The following is a 13,721-nucleotide window of genomic DNA, read 5'->3' on the forward strand; positions in this document are numbered from 1 at the left end:
TTCCCCCTGAGATAGAAACTGTCTTTGGTCTTATCGTGTTTTTCCCCCTGAGATAGAAACTGTCTTTGGTCTTATCGTGTTTTTCCCCCTGAGATGGAAAGACCAAAGACAGTTTCTGTGTTTTTCCCCGTAAGATAGTTTCTGTCTTTGGGTCTTTCCGTATACCTGTAATATTTTGTATGGCCACTATATATGTATATATACTGTACCAGTTAAAAGTTTGGATACACCTTCTCATTCCAGGGTTTTTCTATATTTTTACTATTTTCTACCTTGTAGAATAATAGTGAAGACATCAAAACTATGAAATAACACATATGGAATCATGTAGTAACCCAAAAAAGTGTTAAACAAATCAAAATATATTTTATATTTGAGATTCTTCAAAGTAGCCACCCTTTTCCTTGATGACAGCTTTGCACACTCTTGGCATTCTCTCAACCAGCTTCAAATTGTATTTGTCACATGCGCCGAATACAACAGGTGTAGAACTTACTGTGAAATGCTTACTTACAAGCCCTTAATGGAGTTAAGAAAATAATGACTAAATAAACTAAAGTAAGAAAAAAAAATTACATAACAATAGCGAGGCTATATACAGGGGGTACCGGTACTGAGTCAATTGACTGAGTAGCAGCAGTGTAAAAAATGGGGGGGCAATGTAAATAGTCTGTGTGGCCATTTGATTAATTGTTCAGTAGTCTTATGGCTTGGAGGTAGACACTGTTAAGGAACCTTTGGGTCCTAGACTTGGCGTTCCGGTACCGCTTGCCATGCGGTAGCAGAGAGAACAGTCTATGACTTGGAGGACTGGAGTCTTTGACAATTTTTAGGGCCTTCCTCTTGACACCACCTATTATATAGGTCCTGGATGGCAGGAAGCTTGGCTCCAGTGATGTACTGGGCCGTACACACTACCTTCTGTAGCGCCTTATGGTCAGATGCAGAGCAGTTGCCATACCAGGCGGTGATGCAACTGGTCAGGATGCTCTCGATGGTGCAGCTATATAACTTTTTGAGGATCTGGGGATCCATGCCAAATCTTTTCAGTCTCCTGAGGGGGAAAATGTGTTGTCGTGCCCTCTCCACAACTGTCTTGGTGTGTTTGGACCATGAGAGTTTGTTGGTGATGTGGACACCAAGGAACTTGAAACTTTCGACCCGCTCCATGTTAGTGGGCCTGTTCGGCCCTCCTTTTCCTATAGTCCACGATCAGCTCCTTTGTCTTGTTCACATTGAGGGAGAAGTTGTTGTCCTGGCACCACACTGCCAGGTCTCTGACCTCTTTCCTATAGGCTGTCTCATGGTTCTCAGAGMTCAGGCCTACCACTGTTGTCGTCTGCAAACTTAATAATGGTGTTGGAGTCGTGGGTGAACAGGGAGTACAGGAGGGGACTAAGCACACATCCCTGGGGGGCCCCAGTGTTGTTGCCTACCCTTACCATCTCGGGGTGGCCCGTCAGGAAGTTCAGGATCCAGTTGCAGAGGAGGGTGTTTAGTCCCAGGGTCCTTAGCTTGGTGATGAGCTTTGTGGGAACTATGGTGTTGAACGCTGAGCTGTAGTCAATGAACAGCATTCTCACATAGGTGTTCCTTTTTGTCCAGGTGGGAAAGGGCAGTGTGGTGTGCGATTGAGATTGCGTCATCTCTGGATTTGTTGTGGCAGTTTGTGAATTGGAGTGGGTCTAGGGTTTCCGGGATGATGATGTTGTGAGCCATGACCAGCCTTTCAAATCACTTCATGGCTACCGATGTGAGTGCTATGGGACGGTAATCATTTAGCCAGGTTACCTTTGCATTCTTTTGAAAAATGTCAGTGAAGACACTTGACAGTTGGTCTGCGCATGCTTTGAGTACACTTCCTGGTAATCCGTCTGGGAWTGTTGACCTTTTTAAAGGTCTTGCTCACATCGTCTATGGAGAGTGATCACACAGTCGTCTGGAACAGCTGGTGCTCTCATGCATGCTTCAGTGTTGCTTGCCTCGAAGCTAGCATGAAAGGCATTTAGCTTGTCTGGTAGGCTCGTGTCATTGGGCAGCTCGTGTCTGGGTTTCCTTTTGTTATCTGTAATATTTTTCAAGCCCTGCCACATCCGACGAGCGTCAGAGCCGGTGTAGTACGATTCAATCTTAATCCTGTATTGACGCTTTGCCTATTTGATGGTTCGTCTGAGGGCATAGCGGGATTTCTTATAAGCATCCGGATTAGTGTCCGGATCCTTGAAAATTGGCAGCTTCATGAGGTAGTCACCTGGAATGCATTTCAATTAACAGGTGTGCCTTGTTAAAAGTTACTTTGTGTAATTTCTTTCCGTCTTAATCCGTTTTAATAAATCAGTTGTGTAGCGGTGGTATAAGTAAAGGATAGCCCTATTTGATTAAAGTCCATATTATGTCAAGAACAGCTCAAATTATCAAAGAGAAATGACAGTCCATCATTACTTTAAGACATGAAGGTCAGTCAATCTGGAATATTTCATGAACTTTGAAAGCTTCTTCAAGTGCAGTCGCAAAGAACATGAAGCGCTATGATGAAACGCGCTCTCATGAGGACCACCGCCACAGGAAAGGAAGACCCAGAGTTACCTCTGCTGCAGAGGATAAGTTTATTAGTTACCAGTCTCAGATTGCAGCCCAAATAAATGCTTCACAGAGTTCAAGTAACAGACACATCTCAACATCAACTGTTCAGAGGAGATTGCGTGAATCAGGCCTTCATGGTCAAATTGCTGCAAAGAACTATCTACTAAAGGACAACAACAAAAAGAGACTTGCTTGGGCCAAGAAACACGAGCAATGGACATTACACCGGTGGAAATCTGTCTTGGCCTAATGAGTTCAAATTTGAGATTTTTGGTTCCAACCTCTGTGTCTTTGTGAGACGAAAGTAGGTGAACGGATAGTCTCTGCATGTTTATTTCCCACCGTGAAGCATGGAGGAGGAGGTGTAATGATGTGGGGATGCTTTGCTAGTGACACTGTCTGTGATTTATTTAGAATTCAAGGCATACTTAACCAACAGGCTACCACAGCATTCTGCAGCGATACCCCATCCCATCTGGTTTGGGCTTAGTGGGACTATCATTTGTTTTTCAACAGGACAATGACCCAACACACCTACAGGCTGTGTAAGGGATATTTGACCAAGAAGGAGAGTGATGGAGTGCTGCATCAGATGACCTGACCTCAACAATCACCTGACCTCAACCCAATTGAGATGGTTTGGGATGAGTTGGACTGCAGAGTGAAGAAAAAGCAGCCAACAGGTGCTCAACATATGTTGAAACCCCTTCCAAGACTGTTGGAAAAGCATTCCTCATGAAGCTGGTTGAGAGAATAGCAAGAGTGTGCAAAGCTGACATCAAGGCAACGTGTGGTTACTATGAAGAATCTCAAATATATAAAATATTATTTGATTTGTTTAACACTTTTTGGGGTTACTACATGATTCCATAGTTTTGATGTCTTCACTATTATTCTACAATGTAGAAAATAGTGAAAAATAAAGAAAAACCCTTGGATGAGTAGGTGTTCAAACTTAACTGGTACTGTATATGTATGTGTGCAAACACTACCGTTCACAAGTTTGGGGTCACTTAGAAATGTCCTCGTTTTTTGAAAGAAAAGCACTTTTTTTTGTAATWWAAAAAAAAATAACATCAAATTGATCAGAAATACAGTGTAGACATTGTTAATGTTGTAAATGACTATTGTAGCTGGAAACGGCTGATTATGGAATATCTACATAGGTGTACAGAGGCCCATTATCAGCAACCATCACTCCTGTGTTCCAATGGCACGTTGTGTTAGCTAATCCAAGTTTATCATTTTAAAAGGCTAATTGATCTTTAGAAAACCCTTTTGCAATTATGCTAGCACAGCTGAAAACTGTTGTTCTGATTTATAGAAGTAATAAAACTGGTTATCTTTAGACTAGTTGAGTATCTGGAGCATCAGCATTTGTGGGCTCGATTACAGGCTCAAAATGGCCAGAAACAAAGAACTTTCTTCTGAAACTCGTCAGTCTATTCTTATTCTGAGAAATGAAGGCTGTTCCATGCAAGAAACTGAAGTTCTCGTACAACGCTGCGTACTAGTCCCTTCACAGAACAGTGCAAACTGGCTCTAACCAGAATAGAAAGAGGAGTGGGAAGCCCCGGTGCACAACTGAGCAAGAGGACAAGTACATTAGAGTGTCTAGTTTGAGAAACCGAAGCCTCACAAGTCCTCAACTGGAAGCTTCATGAAATAGTACCCGTAAAACCCCAGTCTCAACGTCAACAGTGAAGAGGCRACTCCGGGAATTAGCCTTTATAAATGATAAACTTGGATTAGCTAACACAACGTGCCATTGGAACACAGGAGTGATGGTTGCTGATAATGGGCCTCTGTACGCCTAATGTAGATATTCCATAAAAAAATCTGCCGTTTCCAGCTACAATAGTCATTTACGACATTAACAATGTCAACACTGTATTTGTGATCAATTTGATGTTATTTTAAGTCAACAGAAAAATTAGCTTTTCTTTCATAAACACTGACATTTCTAAGTGACCCCAAACCTTTTAACGGTAGTGTGTGTGTATGTATATATATATATATTTTAGTTAAGAAAACTATTTTTTTAAAACCTGTCCGAACCCTCCTAACCCGGATGACGCTGGGCCAATTGTGTGCGGCCCTATGGGACTCCCGGTCACGGCCGTTGTGATGTACAGCCTGGGATCAAACCCGGGTCTGTAGTGACTCCTCTAGCACTGCAATGCTGTGCCTTAGACCGCTGCGTCACTCGGAAACTAAATATTGAGTTGAACCACCCCCTTTCCCCCTCAGAACAGCCTCAATTCGTCGGCACATGGACTCGACAAGGTGTCGAAAGCGTTCCACAGGGATGCTGGCCGGTGTTGACTACACAGGGATGCTGGCCCGTGTTGACTACACAGGGATGCTGGCCCGTGTTGGCTCCGCAGGGATGCTGGCCCGTGTTGACTCCGCAGGGATGCTGGCCCGTGTTGACTCCGCAGGGATGCTGGCCCGCGCTGACTCCACGGGGATGCTGGCCCGTGTTGACTCCACAGGGATGCTGGCCCGTGTTGGCTCCGCAGGGATGCTGGCCCGTGTTGACTCCGCAGGGATGCTGGCCCGTGTTGACTCCGCAGGGATGCTGGCCCGCGCTGACTCCACGGGGATGCTGGCCCGTGTTGACTCCACAGGGATGCTGGCCCGTGTTGACTCCAATGTTTCCCACAGTTGTGTCCAGTTGTCTGGATGTCTTATGGGTGGTGGGCCATCCTTGAAACACACGAGAAACTGTTGAGCGTGAAAAACCCAGCAGTGTTACAATTGTTGACTCTCAAACCTGGTGCGCCTGGCACCTACTACTAAATCCCGTTCAAAGGCACTTCAATGTGTTGTCTTGCCCATTCACCCTCTGACTGGCACACATACACCATCCATGTCTCAAGGCTTAGAAATCCTTCTTTAACCCGTCTCCTCCTCTTCATCTACACTGATTGAAGTGGATTTAATGAGTGACATCAATAAGGGATCATTGCTTTCATCTGGTTAGTCTATCCAGGTGTTCTTAATGTTTTGTACACTCGGTGTGTGTAGGTATATGTGTGTGTGTGTGTGTGTGTGTGTGTGTGTGTGTATATATATATATAAACACTTTTTAATTCAGTAATGTTTTTCACAACTGTTTTTGTGAGAGACCTCTATACTTAGCCTGGGTACTAGTCTATTTGTGCTATAATTCCACTCCTTGTCATGCCATATTTGGTAAATGKGYAGAGTACAAGGTGTGGAATGTTAACACAAAATAGGTTATGGATTCCAGGCTACATGTATGCATATTAGCAAATTTATCACATGTCATTTCTAATACAATGTAGGTCTGTTTCTCTGGTACTGAACAGAGAAATGCATGAGAATAAGACTGAGGGAGAGGCCCTACCCATCATGTCTGACCCCAAGACGGAGCTCCCTGCTGGGCTACTGGGGTTGGAGATACCCCCTGAGGTCCGGAGTGCCCTCCAGGTAGGCTAAACTACAACTCATTGTGTCCCTATTCTCTGTAATAGTGAACTTCTTTTGACAAGGCTTCATAGGGTCTATATCGTTTATATATATATATATATATATATATATATATCATGTAACTGTTGGACATTTATATGTATAATGTAGCTGCAGGTAAAATTAGAAACGTGTTTGTTTCCAAGCTGTATATTCAAGTAATTATTATATTTTAAATTCTCACAGTCCAACAATATATTTGAAGAAGACTACTTTAATTATTGTCCATTTTATTTTATTTATTTTATTTTTTTGGGGGGGGGCAGTTACAAAAGATAAATATTTACCCAATATGTTTTAATCTGTTAACCCGCTGCACTGTTTTGTCCACCCCAGGCAACCAACCTTATGTCCAGCTCAGGTCCTACTAAAATGGTGCCATGGGGAGACACCAAGCCTCCAGATACTGGTTACTTGTCCACAGCTTCTCCAGTCATCCCCAAGACTGTGGACTATGGACATGGACATGGTAGGGAGAGAAACATGGAAATGAGGAGCGGTGTTGGGGTCATTTTCCATTTTTTTWAATTCCAGTCAATTCAGAATGTGAGCTAAATTCCAGTTCCAATTTCAGATGTTCCTAATTGTAAAAGCAATGAAGAGAATTGGAATTTCAGTGTACTTCCTGAATTGACTGGAATTTATATTTTTCTCTCTCTCGTTCTCTCTCAGACCTCGGTGCTGCCACAGTGGAACGGATATCTTACGGCGAAAGGATTGTGTTGAGGCCCGATCCCTTACCTGACAGAGAGAGAGAGAGGAGCTATGAAAAAGGTGAGTTGATATTTATTCTTGGATCGTTTTTTGGAGACTCCGTGGCAGCTTTTACTCTGTTTATTTTTTTTAACATACTTTAGTAGAACACACTGTCCGTCTGAATAAGAAGGTCTGCTAGATCACTAAAAAATGTAAATGTTATACGTTACTATCRACAGTGACGTAAGAAGGGGTCATACATTTTTCCGAAGCCAATCCGTCGATCAGTTGGTGACGCTTGCAACGTCAAGGGTGTGATTCCCGCTGGGGCCACCAATACGTAAAAAATGTATGAACACTGCAAACTGACACTAAGTCGGTTTTGGATAAAATAAAGAAAAAGCTCTGCTAAATGGTAGATATTATATTATTGTTGTTATAAAGATATCCTCCTTTCCCCTGTAGAACCCCTGAGACACCCCTACCACAGAGACCTGTACTACGACAGACGACCGGGAGACCCCTACATGGAGTGCAGGGAGTACAGCAGAGAGAGGGAGATGTACAGAGAAAAGGCTCCCATGGACTTTGAAAGAGAACCATACGAGAGGGAACGCTACCCGCCTCGAGATGACAGGTATATCTGTGTCCGTTTAGGAGGGTAACTAGTCCGGCTGGTATTATATCACCCTGTGTTACTGTGACTAGTCTGGCTGGCATTATATCACCCTGTGACTAGTCCGGCTGGTATTATATCACCCTGTGTTACTGTGACTAGTCTGGCTGGTATTATATCACCCTGTGTTACTGTGACTTGTCTGGCTGGTATTATATCACCCTGTGTTACTGTGACTTGTCTGGCTGGTATTATATCACCCTGTGACTACTCTGGCTGGTATTATATCACCCTGTGTTACTGTGACTAGTCTGGCTGGTATTATATCACACTGTGACTTGTCTGGCTGGTATTATATCACCCTGTGACTAGTCCGGCTGGTATTATATCACACTGTGACTCGTCTGGCTGGTATTATATCACACTCACCAGGTCCCTGGTGGTGGGTGGACTACTTGGCTGGTCATTATATCACCGGCTGTGACTATGTGCTGGCTGGTCATTTAATAGTCAGCACTGTTACATAGTCTGGCTGGTATTCATATCACCGCCTACCATGTTTCTCAGTGACTGTGTCTGGGTCTGGTATTATATCACCCCCTGCTGATAGTCTGGCTGGTATTCCATATGCACACTGTGGTTATGTGACTGTGTTGCTGGGGCTGGTATTTACCGTCACGCCTGTGACTAGTCTGGCTGTATTATATCACGCGTCTGCTGTGTTAGCTGTGACTAGTCTGGCTGGTATTGAATATCAAGCCCTGTGTTACTGGTGACTAGTCTGGCTGTATTTATATCACCCTGTGGTCTGTGACTAGGTCTGATTGGTATTATATTCACCATTGTATTTCTGTGTTACTGTGACTAGTCGGGCTGGGCAATATATCACTCTGTGATAGTCCATAATCCTGTGTTACTGTGACTAGTCTGGCTGGCATTATATATCACCGCCTGTGTTAGCTAGTCTTGTGCTAGTATTATATCACCCTGTGTTCTGTGACTAGTCTGCCTGATATTATATCACCTGTTCTGTGACTAGCTCTGGCTGGTATCTATATCACCTCTGGTGTTACTGTGACCAGTCTGGTGGTATTAGATATCACCACTGTGTACTGGACCCTGTCCTGGCTGGTATTATATCACCCTGGTGTACTGTGCTGTAACCTGGTCCTGGTTTATATCACCCTGTGGTACTGTGACTTGGTCTGGAAAAGCATTTATAATCACCCTGTGACTAGTCTGGCTGGTATTATATCACCCTGTGTTACTGTGACTAGTCGGCTGGCTATTAAATCCCCGATCGTGGTACTACGTTGCTGGCTGGTATTATAGTCACGGCACGTTTTGGACTAGCTGGCTGGTCTTATAACCCGACTATGTTTACTGTGACCTGTCATGGCTGGCTATAATCACCGTGTTACTGTGATAGTCTGGCTGGTATTATATCGACACTGTAATCTGTGACTGTTTGGCTGGTATTATATCACTCTGTGTTAATGTGACTCGTGGCTGGATATAGACCCTTGAACTTGGCTTGTATATGTAGACCTGTGTTCTGTGACTAGTCTGGCTGGATAATTCTACTGGACTGTGCTATTCGGCTGATTCCCCTCGTGTTACTGCTGACTAGTCTGGCTGGTATTCATATCACCGCTGTGTACTGGACTAGTCTGGCTGATATTATATCACCCCCCTGTGTTTACTGTGACTAGTCGGGCTGTTTATATCACCCGTGTTAACTGTGACTAGTCCTGGGGCTGGCATTATATCACCCTCTGTGACTAGTCTGGCTGGTATATATCACCCTGTGGTTACTGTGACTAGTGCTGGCTGGCATTGTAATCACCACTGGTGTTACTGTGACGTGTCTGGCTTGGTATTATATGGACCCTGCTGTTAACTGTGACTAGTCCGGCTGGTATTATACACCCTGTGTACTGTGACTAGTCTGGCGTAGTTATATCAACCTCACTTGTGATAGTCTGGCTGCATTATTAGTCACCGTGTGTACTAGTCTGGCTGGTATTATATCACCTGTGTTACGTGACCTCGTCTGGCTTGGTAATTATAGCACCGCTGTGTTACTGTGACTCGTCTTGGCTGGGTATTATATCCACCCTGTTACTGTGACTAGTCTGGCATGGTAGTTTATCACCCTCGTGTTACTGTGACTAGTCTGGCTGGCATTATATCACCCTGTGACTAGTCCTGGCTGGTATTCTATTATTCGCTCGGTTACGTGACTTGTCTGGCTGTATTATATGTCACCCGTGTGTCCTGGTGTATTACTTATAACCGTGTTACTGGCACTATGTCACGGCTGTATTTATTACCTGTGACTAGTCTGGCTAGGTATTATATCACCTTGTTAACCTGGAGTTCTAGTGGCTGGTATATATCACCCTGTGTTACTGTGACTAGTCTGGCTGGTATATATCTATCCCCCTGTGACTATCCGCTGGCTGGTATTATATCACCGTTTACTGTGACTATCGCTGGTGTATTATATCACTCTGTTACTAGTCTGGCTGGTATTATATCCCCTGTGTTACTGTGACTAGTCTGGCTGGTATTATATCACCTCTGTGTTACTGTGACTAGTCTGGCTGGTATTAATATACTCCTGTGACTATATCCTGGCTGTATTATATACCTGTTGACTAGTCTGGCTGGTATTATATCACACTGTGTATCTTAGTCTGCTGGTATTTATCACCTGGACTATCCTGGCTGGTATTATATCACTGGACTGTGACCTGTCTGGCTGGTAATATCACCCTGTGACTTCTGGCTGGTATAACCCTGTTACTAGTCTGGCTGGTATTATATCACCCTGTGTTTACTGTGACTAGTCTGGCTGGTATTATATCACCCTGTGACTATCCTGGCTGGTATTATATCACACTGTTACTGAGTCTGGCTGGTATTTATCACCTGTGTTACTGTGACTAGTCTGGCTGGTATTATATCACCCTGTGACTATCCTGGCTGGTATTATATCACCCTGTGACTATCTGGCTGGTATTATATCACACACTGTGACTAGTCTGGCTGGTATTATATCACCCTGTGTTACTGTGACTAGTCTGGCTTGGTATTATATCACCCTGTGACTATCCTGGCTGGTATTAATACACACTCTTACTAGTCTGCTGGTATTATATCACACTGTGTTACTGTGACTAGTCTGGTGGTATATATCACCCTGTGACTATCCTGGTTGGTATTATATCACACTGTGTTACTGTGACTAGTCTGGCTGGTATTATATCACCCTGTGACTATCCTGGCTGGTATTATATCACACTGTTACTAGTCTGCTGGTATTATATCACACTGTGTTACTGTGACTAGTCTGGCTGGTATTATATCACCCTGTGACTATCCTGGCTGGTATTATATCACACTGTTACTAGTCTGGCTGGTATTATATCACACTGTGTTACTGTGACTAGTCTGGCTGGTATTATTCACCCTGTGACTATCTGGCTGGTATTATATCACTGTTACTAGTCTGGCTGGTATTATATCACCCTGTGTTACTGTGACTATCTGGCTGGTATTATATCACCTCTTGTGACTATCCTGGCTGGTATTATATCACCCTGTGACTATCTGGCTGGTATATCACCCTGTGACTATCCTGGCTGGTATTATATCACACTGTTACTAGTCTGGCTGGTATTATATCACCCTGTGTTACTGTGACTAGTCTGGCTGGTATTATATCACCTGTGTATGTGACTAGTCTGGCTGGTATTAATCACCTGTGTTACTGTGACTAGTCTGGCTGGTATTATATCACCCTGTGACTATCTGGTGGTATTATATCACCTGTGTTACTGTGACTGTCTGGCTGATATTATATCACCCTGTGTTACTGTGACTAGTCTGGCTGGTATTATATCACCCTGTGTTACTGTGACTAGTCTGGCTGGCATTATATCACCTGTGACTAGTCGGCTGGTATTATATCACCCTGTGTTACGTGACTAGTCTGGCTGGCATTATATCACCCTGTGTTACTGTGACTGTCTGGCTGGTATTATACACCCTGTGTTACTGTGACTAGTCTGGCTGTATTATACACCCTGTGTTACTGTGACTAGTCTGGCTGGTATTATATCACCCTGTGTTACTGTGACTAGTCTGGCTGGCATTATATCACCCTGTGACTAGTCTGGCTGGTATTATATCACCCTGTGTTACTGTGACTCGTCTGGCTGGTATTATACACCCTGTGTTACTGTGACTCGTCTGGCTGGTATTATAGCACCCTGTGTTACTGTGACTAGTTTGGCTGGTATTATATCACCCTGTGTTACTGTGACTAGTCTGGCTGGCATTATATCACCCTGTGACTAGTCTGGCTGGTATTATATCACCTGTGTACTGTGACTAGTCTGGCTGGTATATATCACCCTGTGTTACTGTGACTGTCTGGCTGGATTATATCCCTGTGACTAGTCGGCTAGTATTATATCACCCTGTGTACTGTGTCTAGTCTGGCTGGTATTATATCACCCTGTGTTACTGTGACTAGTCTGGCTGGTATTATATCACCCTGTGACTATCCTGGCTGGTATTATATCACCCTGTGACTATCCTGGCTGGTATTATATCACCTGTTAGCTAGTCTGGCTGGTATTATATCACCCTGTGTTACTGTGACTAGTCTGGCTGGTATTATATCACCCTGTGTTACTGTGACTGTCTGGCTGGTATTATATCACCCTGTGACTATCTGGCTGGTATTATATCACACTGTTACTAGTCTGGCTGGTATTATATCACACTGTGTTACTGTGACTAGTCTGGCTGGTATTATAGTCACCCTGTGACTATCCTGGCTGGTATTATATCACTGTGTTACTGTGACTAGTCTGGCTGGTATTATATCACCCTGTGACTATCCTGGCTGGATTATATCACACTGTTTACTGTCTGGCTGGTATTATATCACCTGTGTTACTGTGACTAGTCTGGCTGGTATTATATCACCCTGTGACTATCCTGGCTGGTATTATATCACACTGTTACTTAGTCTGGCTGGTATTATATCACCCTGTGTTACTGTGACTAGTCTGGCTGGTATTATATCACCCTGTGACTATCCTGGCTGGTATTATATCACCCTGTGACTATCCTGGCTGGTATTATATCACACTGTTACTAGTCTGGCTGGTATTATATCACCCTGTGTTACTGTGACTAGTCTGGCTGGTATTATATCACCCTGTGACTATCCTGGCTGGTATTATAATCACACTCTTACTAGTCTGGCTGGTATTATATCACACTGGTTACTGTGACTAGTCTGGCTGGTATTATATCACCCTGTGACTATCCTGGTTGGTATTATATCACACTGTGTTACTGTGACTAGTCTGGCTGGTATTATATCACCCTGTGCTATCCTGGCTGGTATTATATCACACTGTTACTAGTCGGCTGGTATTATATCACACTGTGTTACTGTGACTAGTCTGGCTGGTATTATATCACCCTGTGACTATCCTGGCTGGTATTATATCACACTGTTACTAGTCTGGCTGGTATTATATCCCACTGTGTACTGTGACTAGTCTGGCTGGTATTATATCACCCTGTGACTATCCTGGCTGGTATTATATCACACTGTTACTAGTCTGGCTGGTATTATATCACCCTGTGTTACTGTGACTAGTCTGGCTGGTATTATATCACCCTGTGACTATCTGGCTGGTATTATATCACCCTGTGACTATCCTGGCTGGTATTATATCACCCTGTGATATCCTGGCTGGTATTATATCACACTGTTACTAGTCTGGCTGGTATTATATCACCCTGTGTTACTGTGACTGTCTGGCTGGTTATATCACACTGTGTTACTGTGACTAGTCTGGCTGGTATTATATCACACTGTGTTACTGTGACTAGTCTGGCTGGTATTATATCACCCTGTGACTATCCTGGTTGGTATTATATCACACTGGTTTACTGTGACTAGTCTGGCTGGTATTATATCACCCTGTGACTACTGGCTGGTATTATATCACACTGTTACTAGTCTGGCTGGTATTATATCACACTGTGTTACTGTGACTAGTCTGGCTGGTATTATATCACCCTGTGACTATCCTGGCTGGTATTATATCACACTGTTACTAGTCTGGCTGGTATTATATCACACTGTGTTACTGTGACTAGTCTGGCTGGTATTATATCACCCTGTGACTATCCTGGCTGGTATTATATCACACTTACTAGTGTGCAGTGTTCTGATCCTGTCTCTCTCTCTCCAGACCACCCCCGCGGCCATCCCCCACCTCGCGCCGGCTAGCAGGGA

The 13,721-nt window shown here is 43.8% G+C and overlaps 1 protein-coding gene across 1 annotated transcript in view; it reads left to right on the plus strand.

The window, feature by feature from the left end:
• The window catches only part of LOC112069407 (YLP motif-containing protein 1-like), a 68,837-nt gene that overhangs the window by 14,776 nt on the left and 40,340 nt on the right, over positions 1–13,721 (plus strand). Inside the window, 4 exon segments of the mRNA XM_070438541.1 lie at positions 5,895–6,039; positions 6,415–6,547; positions 6,751–6,852; positions 7,240–7,419. Coding sequence (XP_070294642.1) covers positions 5,895–6,039; positions 6,415–6,547; positions 6,751–6,852; positions 7,240–7,419 — 560 coding nt within the window.

Source organism: Salvelinus sp. IW2-2015, unplaced genomic scaffold (genome assembly GCF_002910315.2).
Source record: "Salvelinus sp. IW2-2015 unplaced genomic scaffold, ASM291031v2 Un_scaffold1003, whole genome shotgun sequence".
Lineage (NCBI taxonomy): Eukaryota > Metazoa > Chordata > Actinopteri > Salmoniformes > Salmonidae > Salvelinus > Salvelinus sp. IW2-2015.